We start from the raw sequence: 22,851 nt of genomic DNA, 5'->3' as shown, positions 1-22,851 counted from the left end.
AAATGGTTGTTGTTCTCCATCTGGATCACTCGTGTTGCTAGTTTTTAAATTGTGTCTCATGGAGACTGACAACAGATCAGTCCGGTGGCAATCAGAATCATCATAGCGCACAGCGGTTTGTCAGGAAAACTGTGGATCTACTGTATACAGTAATACAAAGACATTCATTTTTAAGTGTGCCTTAAGTGTCCAAATACTTTTGTGGCCACTGTATGTAAATCTCACAAAACTGTTAACATGGTCATGTTTACGGTCATTTGATTAGTGATCTAATAGTGCAGAATCTTAAATATGTGTTATTCATTTTACATCATACATTCAAATTCCTAAAAAGTGTATATAAATAAAACAAACACCCAGATTTTCAATGTGGTCTCTGTCTTTAGGCCCCCACTGTATGTGTACAGTATACAGCCAGACATTACATTGGAATATAATACTGAGAGAAACTGATCTAAAGTGCTCTGGGTCAAAATAAAATTCACATGCATTAAATGTAATATGTATTGAATAAATGAATGCAAATTACAATTGTAATAGTTTTCAGTTTAAATCAAGATGTGATTTACTGCAGAATGTTGAAATGGTTGTATGAGAGCGCCGTCTAGTGGAGAGAGAATGCATGCACAACCACCACACATGTCAGGCCAAACAACAATTTGGGTCCCATTTCATTTATTGATTAAATGAGAGGCATTTATGTATTTAACATAGTTTTCTAAAAGTATCACAAGACAAGAGCACATGTATGAACAAGGACAGGTAAAATTCTCAGTTAGATACACACATGCAGTATTAGGGAATAGGCTATAAATTAAAGCAACAGAACATCATAAGGCAGGTTGCATTAAACATGTCAAACACCAATCAGGGTATTCAAATCAATGTGGAAACACCCCCTGGCCTTTTTAAATGACATGTTCATACTCCTACTACATAGGACGTTCACAAACACCATCCAAAATTGGGACAGACTTGAGACAAATAGACATTGAATAGACAGACAGAAATGTTATTCACATATGTATCACACCTAAAGAGAATACATTTAACATGCATAAACACTTCACAATGAGCCTTCAGCATTCATCAGCATCTCTAATGAATGAATGTAATAAATAACAGAGATCATTCTAAAAAAAGCACACGCAGCCTCCTTGTGGAATCCAACAGCCATTACGGAGTACACTCTTATGTGTGAGTGTTCATACATCAAATTTCTCAAGTGACTTATTTGTGTTAAATTTGCTGCTGATACAATACTTAGAATTTTCATTATCAAATGACAATTCTAATATGATCCCTGAATGCTGATCTCATCAAGACATTAAACGTTATTAGACAACTACAACAGCAATTATATAAAAACAAATTTAGTCTACCTTTTGCCACCTCTCAAACTGACCCCAAGGAGGGACCAAGCTAAAGTTAATACAAAAACAAATAAACCTCGAAACCCCTGTTGTATGAAACAATTATAATATACTTTAGTACTGAAAGAGATTTAAATCCAAAGTTGTTAATGGTTCAGTGCTATCCTAGCTAAAGTGCAACCCTTTTGTTATAGTGTTGTGGAATGTGTGAGATTAGTGCATATTACATAAGTGATTTACTTGTTAAATTGCTCACCCTCATAAAATGTGTCTAAAAAACAATTTACACTGTGTAGATATAGAAGGTATAGAGGGGATTAAAAAAATCCATAGAAATAAATCACTTCAGTAGTTAATGCACAGCACGCAATCTGAGACAATAATATTATGGCATACAGTGCACAAATTCACCTTGAATGCAGCTTAAACCACAAAAATATTATTAAAAGATAATTAGTCCACAATACAACACTCGTTATCAATTCAGTGATGTGTACTCATTTAAAATTTGTTTCACTTTGTTGCTTAATGAAACAAGCTAAAGGAAAGGAGGGATTAAGGCTTTTTTCTACTCCTAAACTAACTTCATTTTAATCACAGCATCATGTACCTTAACAGGGGAGGATCAACCACCTGCTGGCTTCGTTATCCCATGCATAGCATATTAAATGCAAAAAACAATCAGGTTTATATCATCATCATCTTATTCAAAAGACAGACAGACCACCATGCCACCTCTCAACAATGGTTTGATTTGACCATCCAGTGGTTTGCAAAAATAAAGAAATACTTAAGCTACCTCACGAACCTTCAACAACAACTAATGCAACAAAATGACTAAGATGCATCCTAAGAATTCACTGTGGACAATTAGACAAATAAAAAGGTATATATAAATACAAGATAATTAAAAGCTCCTTTTCAAAAAAAAAAATGGTTATTGGCAGGACGTCCAGAGAACCTTTAAATCTGCTTCAGAGCCAGCTGGAAGAATAAAGGAATACGAGAGAAGTCACAAATCACACTTTTTAAAATTTAAATAATTAAAATAGATACAAGAGTATAAACATTCGGTTTCTCACTATAAACCATTATGAAGCCACAATGCCTGCCCACTTTTGTATTCACACCGATTCCGGAAGTATTTTTCCCATTCCTTTTACCAGATGGCTTAAAAAAATAAATAATTCCAAGCCATGAACCAATCCGACCAGCTCCAAGGTTAGTCACTATATATATATATATATATATATATATATATATATATATATATATATATATATATATATATATATATATATATATATATATATATATATATATACACACACACACACATACATACATACATACATACATACATACATACATACACATATATATATATATATATATATATATACACACATACACACACTTACATAAACACATACATACACACACTTACATACATGCACAACAGTTAGTTCCGGTCCTCGAATATGATTGGACGAGAGATGTTCCATGAGCACTGATGGTCAGACACCATCAGCACTCGGACACTTCACTGTGTATAAATGTTCGTCATCCTAAACTTAAGAGTAAGAGCAGTGCATACGTGTTAAGAGTTAATGTAAACACATTTTTACATCTATTTTTTTTTTTTTACATTACATATTTTAGCCAGCAAGTGGTGGCAAAAGATAATTTGTCTTTGTAATATGAGCCAGTTGGTGACAAAGTGAATACATTAGTCATTGTTTACATAGAACAGTGCTCCGTGACAGCACCATTACTACTATATTGCTAAATCTAGGAAATAGCTTTAAACTAACAACTTCAGCATTAAGGCTCATCACAGCTGAGAGATACAGACTGATTAATTACACAACTATGTTTCCACATTGGAGGGCATTGCATTTTCTATAGGCAATGACTCTTGCGCACCGGCTACTGCCAAATAGAGAGAAATAACCCCATGATTGCAAATGCGCGCGTGCCCTCACACACACAAACACCCTTGTTTATCCAATAACTTGTTAGAAACAGCACAAGCTGTGATACTATTTCTGAAGTGACATTTTTGAATTACTAATAAAGGCTTGAACGCATCATTTGTTTTGAACCAGCAATGGCGGATTCTGATCCGCCACGTAAGAAAGTAGTTCCATGCAAAAATGGAACCTCACTTCAGGATTATGGGTAGTGTAGTTCTTCACAAGAAATTCCACTATTGAACACGATTATTTAAAAATGAAGTTGAAATAATTCAGACTGATGGCTTCAACAGAAGCATATACCATCAATTAACAACCTTGGAGCTCACGGTAGATTTGTCTTTAAAGGTTTAGAAGTTATTGTTAATAATCAATTTGTCTATGGAAAAATTGAATGGGATTTTTACTTCTGGACCCAGACTGTTGCACTCAATAAATATGTTATTGGTAATAAAACTTTGAGATGAGTAATTCTTATGTCTTAATTGGTCAGATTAATACACCCCTCTATCATAGATGACATGGCGTTTGAACAAAAACTGTGATGGCTTAAAATCTTCAGGGAGAAAATAAAATTATTTCAGAAAGATGCAACACAAAGTTGTGGGTGTAGGTCTTTTGATTAACTCACTTTCTGAGCAGCTTCTGCAAACTGCTTGGCTCCATGCAAAAAGTGGCTGGTCTTCTCATCAGCCTTCATTAGACGCTCCCCACGCTCACTCAGAACCTGACTGGACCTCATCGTTGTATTTCCCATCTTCTTCACCACCGGAAGGGAGGGGCTGGCCTTGGATAGTTCTGGTGCTGTAGGAGGGGGAACACAAATGAATAAGGATTAATAAGTCCCTTGCCAGACAGATATCCTGGAATTTGGTGTCCTTATAACTGCCCTAGACTTGCAAGCAGATTCTTTGTTTAGCCACTCTGATAATTTTGAGGTGCTTTCTGCCTGTCAATAATTCTGTGTGTTCACAGGGCAGATCATATATGGGAAGCAGAAATGTGAGAGAGGTACTGTAGTTAACGCAGATCATTCAAGTTTAAAGGTGCATCCGGAATGTTTTTGTTTATGTTGTGTTGGCTGATACGGTAGTATTCTTGGACTTATACTGATACCTAGTGCCATGGATGCAGCATCATGCAAAAGCAATGCCCAGCACCATGTATAACATTTATAAAAAAAAAAAATACACATTTATAATAATAAAATAAATACTAGATTACTGATATGACTGGAGTCTTAGTATCATGTGAGTTTGTATGATTTTAAGCACATTTTAAAACAGGGCTGTCAAATGAATTAATCAAATTAATTACTTGATATTGCATTAATCACAATTAATTGCATATAACAAATATTTACTGAGAGAGGCCCACAAATAAAATTAATTCAATATATAATTATTAAATAATTATATAAATATTAATGTTGTTTAAATAATTATGAATAATATCTATTATACATTTAATAATTCAGATAACTCAAATTAATTGCATTATTGTGGTAGAGTAAATCATTGATAACACGTTAAAAAAAGTGGGCTTAGAAAGCAATATATTGTTTATTTCATTGGCCTGAAGCAATCCATTTTGTAATTTATTTTGTCAATCTGTCCGAGATTTCCTAAGAATGCGTTTGAACAATGGATCACGGTCATCTTGTGCTGTCGCTAGTGTCAAGCATGCCTGACTGTGGTTTGTTGTCTGTTCAGCTGCACGTTGCCAAGCAGCTGGAGTTTTGCTTACTGCCCCCTGCTGAAAACAGGTGGTACTTTAATCTTGTTTTAGTGGGCTCTTACTCATTCCATCGGTCTCAGTAGTGGTTTTAGACTCAATACTGACACACATCGTCCTGATACCGCAAGTTTGTTTACACCAAGTGCTGCCGCATTACATCAAATATGTTTGTCTATCTTCTGTTTTGTTACTTTTAGTCTGTTTATCTCCATCTCATACTACACACATTCTTGGGTTTAATCCAAATTAATTTATGCGTTTTTGCGAGCTGGGGCCCGTTCTTTGTACATTGATTAGGGAGACGTCTGGATTTCATTGTTGACGATTTGATCCGATCCTGGATTGTTACATTCCTCAAAGAACATCTTGGAGTTGCTATCATGGCAACAGGTCTGTAAGCTCAAACTTGCTTGGGAGTAGGCTTATTTAACGTAAACGAGCTGCGATACTGGAAGTCTGTCACAGCCTTTGTATTAATCTTACGAGAGCACCCTTTTGAAGCAGAGGCGATAATAAATTGTGTAATTTAATTATTATTATTTATTTTTAGTCATTTCAAATTTTATAAAATAATATTGTAGATAATAATAGGTACAGATAATTTTGCTCATTTCAAGGTATTTTTTTTTCTTGTGCTGAAAATCAATACAAATCAGGCATCAAATTTTTGCTAGCCTCCTATCCAACACTTCATTTTAAAAAAGGAAGCGTCTGTGAACAAAGCTGGTTTCTCATTCCAGAATTAGTGATGTACCATGACTGATGTATTTCAATAGCCTATAATACACTAACCTAGTCTTGTTCTAAACCCTGATGTTTTCTTTTTTTGTGATACATAAAACGTATTTTTCTATTAAAATCATGTTTAGGTTAAGGGTTTGGGTAAAGGGTTAGCCTTTATCATTAGGTTTAGGTTACAGGTTAAACTTAAAAAAATCTCTTAATATCACCATTCATTGGTTCACAATTTGTTCTTTATGGAAGTAAAAGGTGTACGTTTTTGTACAAACCAACTTCATCATTGCACAATTATGACTTCACATGAGACCTAACGCTCCAGCTCTATCTCTGATTACAACAGTCTTGACAATATCTGTGTAGGGCAGGGTTTTGGAAAGAGGAGGCGTGTCCAAGTCTAGCAGAAGTTTCAGAACAGCTAACGATGCTTACTGTACCTTTAAATATGTCCTTAAAATATTCAGAAACGCATGTGAACACAAATTCCTGTACTCTAGATTAGACTTGTGTTGAAGCTGTATTTTTTTGTTATGTTAAAATTATTTTTGGATCCCAGCAATTAAGATGCAGACTCAACTACATGAGAGCCATTTGTAGGTTATTTAACATGAAAAAAATAAAAAAGGTGTAACATTTGTGGCACCAATCAAACATTTCTCTGTTTGAGCCACCAGTCCAGTTTGACACAGGAACATTAGTTTGGGCCAGGATTATCTGTTTTTACAACCAATCAGGGTATTTCCTGGCTCAAAATGAGGTAGAGGTGGTACCATACTGATAAAAAAAAAAAAGTGATGTTAAGAACACGTAAACGTTGGCTTTGCATTAATACACTCCTAATGGCCTGCAACTGAATAATAGTGTTAATTTTGTCATCTGTTTTTTATTTAGTCTTAGTCCTGTCAAATCCTTTTTCGATTTGATCATATTTAGTCAACCTTATCCTATTTTTATCGACTCCCGCTCAATTGGGTCTATTCTGCGAATGGTTGAAGTGGCTCTGACCACACAGAGAATGACAGTTTTTGAGTTTGTGTTTATTTACATGGCATACTCCCATATTATTTTAACTTCAAGTATGAAATAAAGATATATTACAAAACTGTGATGGTTGTTTCCATCAGACACTCGAGCTGCAGCTCTCCTCTTGTCTTGCATGTCATCATTATAGATTTATATGATCTCAAGTTACGTTAAATGACATCAAGTGACTATTCGACAACGGAAATGTTTTTTATTATTATTGCCGAAATTTTCAGTTACAAATGACAATCCACCAAGTGCAATGCTTTCCATGAAGACAGAGTTTTGTGGACAGCCGGAAGCGGCACGAAATTTGACGGAGGCGGCAGCCTAGTAATTCTCTATGCAGGAAAAACCCTGCCAATGGTAAATAGAGGAGTTTTCTGAAATCTGTTTGAAAACCAGTATTTATTCTCACAATTCCATTTGGTGAGACTAGTGGCAAAAAAATTACACACTTCAGCTTTAAGAAACATATACACTTGAAAATGCTAATAGAATTCAAAACACACTGCCACAAGCTAAACTCATCATTTAAAAATAATAGAAATCATAGTATATTTAGAACAGAAGGGCTCTACACTGCATTTTCTCCTCCTAGAGCTACTTGGCACCTCTCCCATTCATTACATCCCAATGATCCGTGATCCACTGTGAAGCCTGGTGCCAATTCACTCTCTGCTCCTCACCCCCTCCTCCTCAACGCCTGTCTTTGTGTCCCTGCGCATGCCTTCATCACAACAATGTGGCCTCTGAACTAATCAGGCCCTCTTTGCAATGGAACCATTCTCCACCACTGCAAAGAGATCAATCAGAACAAACAACTGCCCAAAAACAGGGCCGACAAAGCTCCCTCTCTTCCTGCCTTCACCCTGACTGATGTGATCCACACAACTAGACATACAGGACAGGATGGAAATGAACAGAATTGCCTGAAAGCAGTAGCAGACCTTAAATATTACACATGGGGCAAGATTTGACCCTGGATTCGATTTAATAGGGGAATTTTTTATTTTTTTTCTACCGTTTGAAACAAACCGTGTGTCATTTGTTTATGCCGAAAACATCAATTCATTAACACAAATTCTCAAGCTTGAGAATGTATTACCCTTGTACCCCAAGAATTAAAATCAAAATAAACTAACATTTTATACCATAATATGTATATCTAGGACATTTTTGCCCCGTGCCCTCATAATTTCTGACCCTGCCTCAAAGTAAAATATATCTATAATACATAAGCTTTATTTACACTGGCACAAAAATATATTAAGAAAATTAAGCCACACAAATGTTTAAATGTCAATGCATTATATTAAATCAATATAACACGAGCAAGAGTGCTGTATAACCTCACATCAGCACGGCTGTGATTCAGCCACAAGAACGAGTCTGATTTAGGGCCATCCAGCACAAATGAGAGTTCAACGAGCAAGTAAATAATATAAAATCTGAAAAAACTAAAAGGACAGTCACAAGAAAAAAATTCTCACACCACAAATCAGGGGGCATTAGTTAACAACTTTAGTTAACAAACTAATAATGAACAATACTTACAGCATTTATTAATCTTAGTTGTTAATTTCAACATATCAATACATTTTTAAAATCAAAAGCTGTATATGTTACATTAAAGAGATAGCTCACCCAAAAATATCAATTCTCTCATTATTTACTCACCCTCCTGGCATCCCAGATGTGTATGACTTTCTTCTGCTGAACATAAATGGAGAGATTTAGAAGAATATTTCAGCTCTGTAAGTCCATTCAATGCAAGTGAAAGGGTGTCAAAATTTGGAGGCTCCAAAACCCACATAAAGGGATTATGAAACTACTCAACAAACCTCCAGTGGTTAAATCCATGTGTACAGACACAATATGATAAGTGTGGGTGAGAGACATATTTGAAGTTAAAATACTTAAATTCTCCTCCCTGCCCAGTAGGAGGTGATATGCATGTAGAATTAGAATCACCAAAAACAGGAGAAAGTCAAAGTGAAGGAAAAAGCAAATATTAAATATTGAACTTTTTCTCACTCACACCCATCATATACTTTCAGAAGATATGGATTTAACCACCACAGTCATTTGGAATCCTTTTATGTTGCACTTGTGGATTTTGGAGCTTCAAAATTTTGCCACCCATTCACATGCATTGAATAGACCTTCAGAGCTGACATATTCTTCTAAAAGTCTTCAGCTGAAGAAAGAAAGTTATACACATCTGGGATGGCATCAGGGTGAATAAATGATGAGAATTTAAATTTTTGGGTGAACTATCCCTTTAATGCTCTATCATGAGCTAACAATGCACACTTGTATTTTAATTTACTAACATTAACAAAGATTAATATATGCTGTAAAAATATATATTGTTCATTGTTTGTTCAGGAATGCCTAATGCATTAACTAATGTTAACAAATGGAATCTTATTGAAAAGTTTTACCAGGGTATGTCTGCTACGACATGGTATACAAACTTGAGGGGAACTGACTTCACACATCCAATAAAATTTACCTTGAGATAATTTCTTAAAAAATAAAAAAGGCAAAGACAAGTGAAGTTAATTTTTTATAAAAGCTTGTATCATTTCTTTGCAGATGCCACTTGGTTTGCGATTTTGTATCTAATGCAATGACAAAGCGTAACTTAAATGCCCCAATACTTTTGTGGCTGATGTGTGCCTCAGTCACATTTAATGGGTGTAATATTTTTTGGGAATGCAAAATACAATTAATTCAGCACAAAAAACTGCTTACCTTTACCCTGAAACTCACCTTGGTTTGAAATCATACTGTTCTTCATTCTGTTCAAAAATATCTTGCAGCGGTAGATGACCATATTAACAGAACATGCATCTAAAATAAAGAAAACCAACTCAAGGCAATTGTTTTGCTTCAAGGAACATTACAGATTCAGAACAAGTGAAGATCAATGAACAGCATCTGTAGCCTCATTTGTCCCTTGTTTATTAAATAAGTGGTACTTGTGAGGCACTTACAATGGAAGTGAATGGGGCCAGTAATTAAATGCTAAAATAAACACCGTTTCAGTATCTGTGTAAAGTTACATCCAAACCAGGATTACATGGCTTCACTGTCATGAAAATAAAAGTTATAGCCAATTTATTAACTTCACACAAATAAGGTAGCAAGCAATTTTACCACACTACTTTTGAAACAGTGTATATTTTAACGTTTGTTCACAATTCACAATTCGCCATCCTTAGGACATGTCCAAAGAAACTTTAGACTGCACTTATCAGAGTTACAAATGACTTGCTCTTATCATCTGATCGTGGCTGCATTTCTCTTCTAGTACCTTTAGATCTTAGTGCTGCATTCACCAATATAAATCACGACATTCTCTTGAATGGGCTAGAGAATTATGTTGGCATTTGTGGAGTTGCATTAGCATGGCTTGGGTCCTATATAGCAGGCCGCTTCCACTTTGTCTATGTTAATGAGGAACTGTCAAACCAAACAAAAGTACGGAGTGCCACAGGGATCAGATTTAGGGCCTCTGCTTTTCTCCTTGTATATGCTTCCCCTGTGAGATATTATCAGGAATCGTGGAATAAGTTCCACTGTTATGCAGACAATACCATACTTTATATTTCTTCAAAACCTGATGAGATTTCTCAATTCTCCAAACTAGTGGAGTGGATCAATAAAATAAAAGATCAGATGGCCAGAAATTCCCTTCTACTCAATTCAGACAAAACAGAGGTACTAATTATTGGATCAAAAACCTCTAAAAATAAGCCGCTAAAATATAATTTGACTCTCGATGGATGTACAGTTACATCATCTTCTACAGCAAAGAATGTAGGTGTTATATTTGATACCAATCTGTCCTTTGAAAATAAAGTTACCAATGTTTGTAGAACTGCATTCTTCCACCTAATAAATATTGCTAAATTACGACACATGCACTCCGTTTCTGATGCCGACAAACGAATTCATGCATTCATGACCTCAAGACTAGATTATAGTAATGCATTACTGGGAGGATGTCCAGCAAGATCAATAAATAAACTTCAATTGGTTCAAAATGCAGCAGCCAGAGTGTTAACGAGAATCAAGAAATATGATCGTTATTTTATCATCATTACATTGGCTACCTGTTAAATTCCGTATTAATTTTAAAATTCTGTTAACTACGTACAAAGCTTTGGATGGTCAAGCTCCGCAGTCCTTAAGTGACCTTCTACCACGCTATATTCCATCATGTTCATAACGATCGCAAAATCCTGGCCTGTTAATAGTTCCTAATATATTTAAATCCACAAAAAGAGGTAGATCCTTTTCATATTTGGCTTCTGAACTATGGAATAGTCTCCCTAACACTGTTGGAGATGCAGACACACTCCCTCAGTTTAAGTCTAGACTAAAGACTCATCTATTTAGCCAGGCATACACCAAATAAATCCTTCAACTCACAATTAGGCTTCTTTAGTTAGGTCTGTCAGAACCAGAAACATTGATCGTGATCTATAACTCTGCAATAAATTGAATGGCATCTATGCTAATATTATTTTATATGTTTCCCTGTCTCAACCTAGCGACTCGGGTTATTTTTCTCTTATAGAGTATCGCTATATATCTTATAGAGTTTTGTGTTCCTTGCCACGGTCGCATTCGGCTTGCTCACTGGGGTTATAAATACAATTATTATTTAATGACTTATTAAACACAATTCACAATCTACATAAAAACTACACAATGATGACCAAGACATTATAGATATTACGGTTTTATCATCTCTTAATACCTGATCTTCTGTAAACCTGCTTTGAAATTGTGTGTTGTGAAAGGCGCTATACAAATAAAATGACTTGAATTTATTTTGTAAGTGCCTTACTGTAACCACATGAGGTATGACACAAAATGTTTTTTTTGTGTTCATTTACATTATTCCACAAATACTGTTAATTAAGCTTAACTTAAACTGATCCTGGATTTTTTTCTTTAAAGATCTCAGCTACTCCATCCATATAAATTCTGACATGAAGCCAATTGACCTTATTCAAGGTAGCGCCATCTTTGATTTTTAATGGGAATGAAAACACAGCTGTGAGGGATAGACTTACCATCTCTTCAATGGCACACATGGTATAAAGCTGTAAAAAGCTCCTTGATCACATCTGATTTTCCACAACTCATGTTGTCAGGAGTTGTTTGATACACTAAATGTTCTTAGAAAGATATTTCTTCAATGTTTTGTCTGTGATCCAAAAACACTTTAAACTGCAGTACAGTCCATTGAAGAGACTATGAAAAATTAAAAGATGCCACTTCTGTGAATAAGGTCTACTTCCTGAAGCCATCTCACCTCCCATAAGCTTTGGCTGACAGTTGACAAAGTCAGTTTGGCATGGGGCACCATGGCTCTTCTTGATCTCTATAGCTCCAGGTATCTTCGGTTCTCCAGGGGTCACCGGGTTTTCTTGGCTGAGCTTTGCCTCCCAGTAGTTCTGACAAGCATGATACAGAACTTGCACAAACATGCACTTCTCCGCTGCTGAGCTAGCCTCCCATTGATCAGAAACACGATCAAACACTAGATCAAACTCGGGAGAGTCCTAAAAAATATTTAGAGCAGTCAAATAAATACAAGAAAATATAAACTGTATTTAGAAGGAAAATGAAAGGTAGTCACCTTATTTGGGTGGATGCCATTGACTTGACGAAGGTGCTCTATAGACCACTGCGATCTTTTAGAGAACTGTCGCGAACCTGGATACTTTTTAACTTTAGTGATGAAGATTTGAGCTGGTCTTGTGTTAGTGACTACATGGAGAGGAAACTTGAGTCAGCGATGCAAGTCCATCTTACATCAAACTTCTCAAGAGCATCTTATACCTCAACAAACTAATACACATAATTATTGTTTTTTTTCTTACTGATAATATGGAGACATACCTGACAAGCAGAGGAAAGTTAAGTAGTTCCTCTTGCGGCCTGCACTGAGGAAGGAAAGACTCTTCCTCTTCAACCTTCTCCTCACCTCTATGGCTACCAGTAACTTTTCATCTCTTGGGACAAAGATCTCATACCTGATGGCTGCCTGAATGTTCATCTTTAAAGTGCCTTGAAAATGTTTCAAGTATTGACAATAAATCAGTTTGAAAATGTGTGAAAGTGACAATTTCACAAAAAAGTGTGAACATTTGTAATGTTAGCCAATTAAACATAGCAAATTAAGCATATTACTCATCAAAATGTTAAACACTTTAATAATCACTATTTTATCCAAAGCGACTTACAAATGAGGACCATTGCAAGCACTTAATAAAAAAATTTAAAAAAGTAGCTGGAGTAGTATTGAAACTGGTACAGGAGACATGCAAAGAAAGTTATTATTTTTTTTTAATTATTATTATGTGAAAAATAAATACAGTATATACTGTGTATATATATATATATACACTGGTGGACACATTTTGGAATAATGTATAGATTTTGCTATTATGGAAAGAAATAGGTGCTTTTATTCACCAAAGTGGCATTCAACTGATCACAATGTATAGTCACGACATTAATAATGTGAAACATTACTATTAAAATAATATTCAGAACTTCTTAAACTACTTCAAAGAGTTCTCATAAAAAAATCCTCCACATGCAGCAATAGCCTAGTTTCCATCCACTTTTCACTGCATTTTGTTATCGACAAAGTGAAAATCCGTAAAAAAAACAAAATGTGCGAAATTTGCCGTCTTCTGACTGTTTCCATTCAAATGGCCTTTTTGCGATAAAAATGGAGTGCGTGATGACGACATGCCTAAAAAAAAAACTGTCACATAAATTTTGGTTTATCGCAAAAGAAATGTGCCCTTAAGCTGTTTCCATACAGAAATTAGTTTACCTAATTCGCCCAGATGGCCCTCATTTTTCTTCCTCCAAAGTTTTGGTAAAATGGGGAGAGTATTGAGACAATTCATTGAAATTAGACAGTTTACGGTCATTTTAATTTCACAAACAAAAGCAGTCAGATGACAAAGAATTGCATCAAAAGGGAACAGTTGTCCTTCTGATAGGACCGTATTATTGGTCCTGATTTTGCACCTATCACAGGTTCACGAGGTAAAGAGGATTAGATTTATAATCTTTAAACATTTTAAAATGTTCAAAAGCTCATTTTCTGAAAGTGAACTCCGCATTGGAGTAGTATAGTTCTGATAGGTTAGTCTTGAAAGTGTAGAACATTCTGATAATGTAATTCAGCCGACTTTTTTCATCTACAGAACTGGGTAAAAATGTATTTATTTTTAATTTAAAACATCTTTGTGCATAGAAATATGTTTTTTTGAATTGTGGGCTAATTCTATGTCTGTCGTCTATTATTTTGAATGGTGTGGAAAATAAACTTTAATACATAAACGGATGGCTCCTGCAATTAAATTAATCACAAATAGTGGCCATTCATTTGTTCTCTGTGCACTTGTCGATGTGCATGATACAAGATATTTGTTATGCGTTTAGATCAATCTATAATCACGAACAATAAAATGGCTTCAAGGATGTATACTGTAGTCATTAATGCAGGCTAACGATTGGGATAAATTCTGTCGCGTGACACTACACTAGTAGTGGATGCCGCCATCCACTACTCCGGAACTATTAGACACTAGTTCCGGATGCCGCCATTCAGCTAGACGGGCTCGCCTCGTTTCGTGCCGACAGAAATACAGCTCTCTGCGGTAAGACTCGCGGTGGTGGCTTGTGTGTTTACATCAACACGGAATGGTGCAAGAACTCTATGTTAGTCTCTAGTTACTGTTCATCGCTGTTGGAGCTTGTGACTGTTAGATGCAGACCTTTTATCTACCACGGGAATTCACCACTGTTTGCATAACCGAGTTTACATTCCCCAGCGCTAAAGCTAAGGAAGCGCTCTGTGAACTGTATGGGGCTATGAGCGAACTGCAGAACGCTCACCCCGACGGACTGTTTATTGTCGCCGGAGATTTCAACCATGCAAATCTCAAGACAGTGCTCCCTAAATTCCATCAGTATGTGGACTTTGCAACGAGAGGGGCTAACGGCTTGATCTTGTTTACACAAACATCCCAGGCGCGTACGGGCGGAGCCCCGCCCCACCTCGGCTACTCAGACCACATCTCTGTTATGTTAATTCCAGCATACAGACCGCTCGTCAGACACACAAAACCGCTTCAGAAGCAGGTGAAAACCTGGCCAGCAGGAGCCATCTCTGCTCTTCAGGACTGTTTTGAGTGTACTGACTGGCACATGTTCAGGGAGGCTGCAACATATGGCGATTCTACCAACTTGGAGGAATACACAGCATCAGTGACCAGCTACATCAGCAAGTGCATTGATGATGTCACTTTCTCCAAGACCATCACCACACGCTCCAACCAGAAGCCGTGGATGACTGCGGAGGTGCGCACGCTGCTGAGGTCCCGAGACTCCGCCTTCAGAGCACGCGATAAGGCAGCCCTAAGAACAGCTAGGGCCAAACTGTCACGGGCAATCAGAGAGGCAAAGCGCCGACACGCCCAGAGAATCCACAGTCACTTCCAGGACAGCGGTGACACGCGGCGCATGTGGCAGGGCATCCAGGCCATCACCAACTACAGGACAACATCAGTTGCCTGTGACAAAGATGCCTCCCTTCCATATGCGCTGAACGACTTCTACGCCGGTTTGAAGTGCAGAACGACGTGATGGCGAGGAAGTCCACCCCTCCTCCCAACGACCAGGTGCTCTGTCTTACCACGGCAGATGTGAGGAAAACTCTACGTAGAGTCAACCCACGGAAGGCTGCTGGACCAGACAACATTCCTGGCAGAGTGCTCAGAGGATGTGCAGACCAGCTAGCAGATGTTCTTACCGACATCTTCAACATCTCTCTGAGCAGCGCCGTTGTTCCAACGTGCTTCAAGGCCACCACCATCATCCCCATGCCAAAGAAGTCTTCAGTGTCCTGCCTCAACGACTACCGTCCCGTCGCGACTTACACCCATCATCATGAAGTGCTTCGAGAGGCTCGTCATGAGGCAGATTAAGACCCAGCTGCCCCCCTCACTAGACCCACTGCAGTTTGCGTGATCGTTCAAACCGTTCAACGGACGATGCCATCACCACAACCCTCCATCTGGCCCTCACCCACCTAGACAATAAGGACTCATACGTTCGAATGCTGTTCATAGATTTCAGCTCAGCATTCAACACAATCATTCCCCAGCACCTGATTGGAAAGCTGAACCTGCTGGGCCTGGACACCTCCCTCTGCAACTGGATCCTGGACTTCCTGACTGGGAGACCTCAGTCAGTCCGGATCGGGAACAGCATCTCCACCACCACCACACTGAGCACTGGGGCCCCCAGGGCTGTGTGCTCAGTCCACTGCTGTTCACTCTGCTGACTCACGACTGTGCAGCAATGCACAGCTCGAATCACATCATCAAGTTCGCCGATGACACGACCGTGGTGGGTCTCATCAGCAAGAACAACGAGTCAGCATACAGAGAGGAGGTGCAGCGGCTGACGAACTGGTGTAGAGCCAACAACCTGTCCCTGAATGTCGACAAAACAAAAGAGATGGTTGTTGACTTTAGGAGAGCACAAGGTGAACACACTCCGCTGAACATCGACGGCTCCTCTGTGGAGATTGTCAAGAGCACCAAATTTCTTGGTGTTCACCTGGCGGAGAACCTCACCTGGTCCCTCAACACCAGCTCTATCACCAAGAAAGCCCAGCAGCGTCTCTACTTTCTTCGAAGTCTGAGGAAAGCACATCTCCCAACCCCCATCCTCACTACATTCTATAGAGGGATTATTGAGAGCATCCTGAGCAGCTGCATCACTGCCTGGTTTGGGACTTGCACCGTTTCGGACCGCAAAGCCCTGCAGAGGATAGTGAGGACAGCTGAGAAGATCATTGGGGTCTCTCTTCCCTCCATCAAAGACATTTACAAAAAACACTGTATCCATAAAGCAACCAGCATTGTGGACGACCCCACACACCCCTCACACAAACTCTTTACCCTCCTCCCGTCTGGCAAGAGGTACCGAAGCATTCGGGCCCTCACGGCCAGACTGTGTAACAGCTTCTTCCCCAAGCCATCAGACTCCTCAATACTCAGAGACTGGTTTGACACACACGTGTCCTGAGTTGCACTTTAATTACTGTCACTTTATAACTGTCTGCTACCTCAATAACTGCTATGTGCATAGAATATTATCTCATAGTATGTTATGTTTACATTTTTAGAAACTGTCATCTTTTTGCACTACTGAGTACTGGTCGGCGCTGCACTGTCTATTGTCCTGTTCATTGTCAGTAATTTGTTGTACTGTCCCGTACTTTTTGCACATGTTTGCACGTGCACTTTATATAGGTAGTTTATATAGGTATTTTATTTCGTTGTGTAGTCTCATGTGGTCCTATGTTGGTCCTTTGTTGTTTTTATGTAGCACCATGGTCCTGGAGGAACGTTGTCTCGTTTTGCTGTGTACTGTACTAACTGTATATGGTTGAAACGACAATAAAAACCACTTGACTTGACTTGACTTGACATTTACGTTTCCAAACCAGTTTTTCGCGACATCTGAAGTATCGACATAGTTTATCAGCGAGAGTTAAACAGAAAAATATAATGTCAACACGTGAAATTTTAGAGAAAATTAAAATATCATATTTTAGCATCCCATTTCTCTGGATCATCTTTGAGATGTTTCTACACTTTGATTAAATTGATTGGACATGATTTGGAAAGGCACACACATCTAGTCTCACAGCTGAAAATGCATATCAGAGCAAAAACCAAGCCATGAAGTCAAAGGAACTGCATGCAGAGCTCAGAGACAGGGTTGTGTCGAGGCACAGATCTGGTGAAGGCTAAAAACAATTTAGCTGCATTGAAGATTCTCAAGAGCACATTGGCCTCCATGGTTCTTCAATGGAAGTTATGAACAACCAGGAAACTTCTTAGAGCTGGCCACCCAGCCATACTGAGCAATAAGGTGAGGGCGGCCTTGGTTAGACCAAGAACCCAATGGTCACTCTGGTTGAGCTCCAGACATCTTCACTGCAACACTCCACCGATCTGGACTTTATGGTAGAGTGGCTAGACAGAAGCCACTCCTCAGTGCAAGACACATAATGCACCTAAAGGAGTCTCAGAACGCAAGAAACAAGATTCTCTGGTCTGATGAAACGAAGATTGAACTGTTTGACCTATATTCCAAGCGTTATGTCTGGAGGAAACAGGCACCACTCATCACCTGCGTAATACCATCCCAACGGTGAAGCATGGCTGTGGTAGCATCATGCTGCGGGGGTGTCATTCAGTAGCAGGAACTGAGGGACTGGTCAGGGTAGAAGGCAGCAAAATACAGGGATATACTTATTGAAATACAGATTGAAAAATCTGTTTTTTGCATTGTCAATATAGGGTATGGCATATAGATTGATGTGGGGGTATTTTAGCTTAAAGGGTAACTAAACCCTAAACCAACTTTTTTTAGTTAATGATCTGTAAGCATGGGGCTTTATTAGTACTGGTCATTGATTCAAGTCATTTTTTTGACATTTGTGTATAAAGTGTTTTAATTCTACAATATATGGTGTAAAAACATCTGAGTGCTGCCCTCTTCAGGTTGAACGGTGGCTACTGCAGTTGAATTTTCCTATTGGCTGTTTGTGGTACTTTGTGACGTAAGCGGTGACAGCTGACGTAAGCAGGTTCCAGCTCACCACGCCCTTGGTACGAGCTACCACGCTCATGGCAGTATAAAAACCATCTTGTTTCATCAAAACCACTGTAGCGAGTCAGGAGTTGGAATTGCGAGTATTGAAAACGATCAGGATAGAGTATTTTAGCATCTATTTAGCATAGCATTTATATAGTTATTTAGATTATTTCGTGTAGCCTAGGTAGTTAATTAGCATATTTGTTAGTGTAGTATTGTTAGAAGCATAGTTAGTTAGTAGCATAGTATTGCGTCAGTTAGGATAGCTTCAAGTTAGCGTAGATTATCTGTATTTAGTACAGTGGTCAGGATGGTACGTAGGTGTAATGTTGCTGGTTGACTGTATTGCTTTCCATATAGACTTGGAAATTAGGCGCCAGGAGTTGCACGTCCTTGTTCTGGAAGACCGCGAGTTCCCGCCTAGAGCTGTAGGAGTGTGCAAACTGCATTTTACGCGGGATTGCTTTTCCAATGCAATGGAGGTGGAAATGGGCTTCTCCAAACAGCTCGCGCTGAAAAGCGACGCAGTGCCAAACGCTGCTCCTCCTGCATGGACTCCACCACCTCAGCGGCGTCTTGAGGTGAGTGATCATATTTGAATCACAATTTATGGTTAGGCTAAAGTTAATCCTCTGGGGTCGACAAACGCGTGTTCGCGATGCGGGAGTGTTAAACGTATTGCACCCTTATACATTGTGTTACAGTATTGACTACCTGTATAGTTTTACTTGGAGGTATATGGTTTTGTACATGATGATGTTACGCTTTACGTCACATTCTTCTAAGTTGAGAGAACAGCTAACTGATGTTATGTTCAAGTGAAGCTTGCTAAATAAAAATCCTGCTAAAAGGATAAACATCACTGAACAGCGTTTCGTTTGTTTTTCCTGCACGCGAGTGAAGGTGAATGCGCACTCGGATGCTCAGCAGGGAGTTAAAACCGCAGTTTGAGTCAGTGGCTCGAATTGATATGGCTCCGGCCCTGTGTCCAAAGACAATTCACCCTCCTTCACTTCAGGTGAAGGTGGGGGAGAAAGGTCCTCGACTTCAAAAGACCGCTCCGTGGCAAAGCTACTTGCGTCACACTCCATTTAAGAGTCTGACAGCAGCTGTCAATTGGGTCTCAGGTGCACGCCCCCCCCCGCTCATCCCCGCCCTCGGTTCGTCCCCTCTATCCCCGCTGGGGTCTGCCCACTTTTCGAGCATTTTTCAAATATTGCTAGTGGGTGGAGTCAGACTCTGAGCAGGGGTTTAGTTACCCTTTAAGGCTGCAACATCATAAGGGGTATGAATACTTTCTGAATGCACTGTGTGTGCATGTATATCATATATATTAATTTAAATTTGATTTCAAAATCATTAGATTTTTTTTCTTCTTCCAAAAGGCTTAAAAGTAAAAAAGTGGTTCTTTTGTCTTCCAAATTGAAGTCAGATTGTGTAACCAACATGCAGGCAGGCATTCGGTTATTTAAAACGAATTACAAAAATGTGTGTGTGTGTGTGTGTTTATATATATATGTATTTATGTATATAATCATTTTTATATCATTTTATTTTTATTCTTTTCGTTTATTTCATTAAGAGCGTCTGGAACGTTCAACTCTCTGAATTGAATTAGGTCGACGACATTTTTTTAGTTTATGACCACGAAATCCAAGATCGAAATAGTGTAAACTACCTGTTTCTTTAAAGTCATGAAACACCAGAACAACTTCAACATTCACAAATCCACAGAACTACTTTATAAATGAACACATCCTCTGATTTACCTTTCTCTCTCTCACTCTTTCCTCAGCAAACCCTGAAGAGCGGTCAAAAGCTTTTAGTAACCCGGTTTGTATCTGCGTCGTCAAACCATCTTCATCCCGCGTGTACACTAATGGGAAACAGGAAAGTCAAGCGCGCGCGCGCGTGTGTGTGTGGTGCGTTCTGGAGAACATAAACTGTGTCCCAATCCCTGGTGAGTTTACTAAACTGCCTAAATATACAGCTGTTTGGGCATCAAAAATGAGTCAGAACCGAATGTGCTGAGCTTACACGGGAACGCCTTCGCTAAAAAGTAGGCAGCGCACACACACACACACACACTCTCTCTCCTTTGTCTTAGGGAAATCAATGACAGTGATGACGTGCAATCTCGCCCGTAAATGGAAATTAATAATCTAATAAAAAATATATATTCTTTTATTTTGGTTTGTTATGCACGACAGCAAAATAGTATTTAAATTGAAATGCATTCTTTAGATTAAACCAAGCACATCATATAAACAATATTTTACATTGCAGTTCATATAAATGTATAGTTTGATCATTTATAATTTTACATAATTAGTCATATAATATTTTTTACGATATAATACAATTTATACAGATCACAAATTCTTATTAGTTTATAAAAGATTAAAATGATTTTTTTTTTAACCAAGCCGAAGAATGTGTGTGTGTGTGTGTGTGTATATATATATATATATACACACACACACTGGTGGCCAAAAGTTTGGAATAATGTATATAGATTTTGCTCTTATGGAAAGACATTGGTGCTTTTATTCACCAAAGTGGCATTCAACTGATCACAATTTATAGTCAGGACATTAATAACATGAAAAATTACTATTACAACTTGATTTTTTTTTAAACTACTTCAAATTCTCATCAAAAATCCTCCACATGCAGCAATGACAGCTTTGCAGATCCCAAGAGATCAACAGTTACAGAAATACTCAAACCAGCCCATCTAGCACCAACAGACTTCGATGTGGTTATCTAATCAGCCAATCGTGTGGAAGCAGTGCAGTGCATAAATGCAGATATGGGTCAGAAGCTTCAGTTAATGTTCACATCAACCATCAGAATGGGGAAAAATGTGATCTCAGCGATTTGGACCGTGGCATGATTGTTGTAATTCTGTAACTGCTGATCTCCTGGGATTTTTACACATAACAGGCTAGAGTTTACTCCGAATGGTGCCAAAAACAAAAAACATCCAGTGAGCTGCAGTTCTGTGGATGGAAATGCTTTGTTGATGAGAGAGGACAACAGAGAATGGCCAGATTGGTTCGAACTGACAAAGTCTACAGTAACTCAGATAACCGCTCTGTACAATTGTGTTGAGAAGAATAACATCTGAGATGCAGGTTGGTGCTGTTTTGGCGGCACGAGGGGGACCTACATAATATTAGGCAGGTTGGTTAAATGTTGTGGCTGATTGGTGTATATACTGTGTGGTTACCTGTACCCCAGTGTTTGACTCTGACTTACTGTATACATGCAAAACTCATTTCCCCAACATGGATTAATACAATTGTTTTGTATTGTTTTCCATTTACTTCGTGCTGACCAGAAGGCAACATCTAAAAGTAGATTATTATGGGGATCTATTAGTATATCTATTAGTATATATCCCCATAATAACTACACAGTTGGGATTTAAAATAAACAGAGACTCAGAGCAGGCGGTCAATATCAGTTTTAATGAAAAACATGAGGTTCATAAAAGTGGAACATCTCGGTATTCACTGAAGCTAAACAGTAAAGACTGGAGTCCAGTTCTGATATATGCACATAATGCAGACAGTTCCCTCTGACTACAGGCCTGATCATTAAGATCTAGCTCACTATTCAGTTTACTGGCACATTCAAGGGATGTCTTACACAAGGTGAGGTAAGGAGTTAAGTTATTTTTTCTTCTCATTGTAAAGGCAAGAGTGTGTTCTTCAGGATTACTGTAAACAAATCATACAAAATAAATCCATAAAACATGGAAGTAACACAAAACAATGGTTATTTCAAAATGGCAATGTCTTTCCGAAAGTGGTTCTTTAGTGTTGTTTTGTGCACCAAAGTAATGTAACAAGTAACATGTTGGATAGACCATGATATGCACATCATTGACAAGAAAGATAATGTCACAAAGCATTTTGATTGAGAAAAACTTCTCTATCATGGATGTTAAAGCATAACATAAACTTTAATTTAGTGGTTGTCATACCAAAGAGTGCATTCAATTATGCAGTAGATTTCTGTGTCTATCATGCAAGTGAAGAGAACAGACTAATGCCTCAATGTGTCTATGAGAAATAGAGGAAGGAGCATCTGAAGCAGGACTGAACATTTCTTTAAGCAGGTTTCACTGATGTTTCACCTCTTCAAACTATCTCTTAGAATTATTCCATCAGGTCTATGTGCACTTCTCCCATCCAATAAACAACTACATTTTTGGCCACTTTTAGAAATGATACAGATCTAAATAATGTAAACATGTAATAGTAATGCCTAAA

At 38.2% G+C, this 22,851-nt stretch overlaps 1 protein-coding gene across 1 annotated transcript; it reads right to left on the bottom strand.

Annotated features, from left to right (window-relative positions):
• Positions 1-669: 669 nt before the first annotated feature.
• LOC127624302 (syntaxin-binding protein 6-like) lies at positions 670-20,626 on the bottom strand. The gene is made up of 7 exons (XM_052099070.1): positions 20,341-20,626; positions 12,773-12,940; positions 12,510-12,640; positions 12,183-12,432; positions 9,626-9,706; positions 3,981-4,153; positions 670-2,357 (listed from the first exon to the last, which is right to left on the bottom strand). Exons 2-7 carry the CDS (start codon positions 12,927-12,929, stop codon positions 2,337-2,339), a joined length of 813 nt encoding a protein of 270 aa, XP_051955030.1. The 5' UTR covers positions 12,930-12,940; positions 20,341-20,626; the 3' UTR covers positions 670-2,336.
• Positions 20,627-22,851: the final 2,225 nt, after the last annotated feature.

Source organism: Xyrauchen texanus, chromosome 30 (genome assembly GCF_025860055.1).
Source record: "Xyrauchen texanus isolate HMW12.3.18 chromosome 30, RBS_HiC_50CHRs, whole genome shotgun sequence".
Taxonomy (NCBI): domain Eukaryota; kingdom Metazoa; phylum Chordata; class Actinopteri; order Cypriniformes; family Catostomidae; genus Xyrauchen; species Xyrauchen texanus.
Note: the sequence above shows the minus strand (reverse complement) of the source record. Positions and strands in the feature narration are given on the sequence as shown.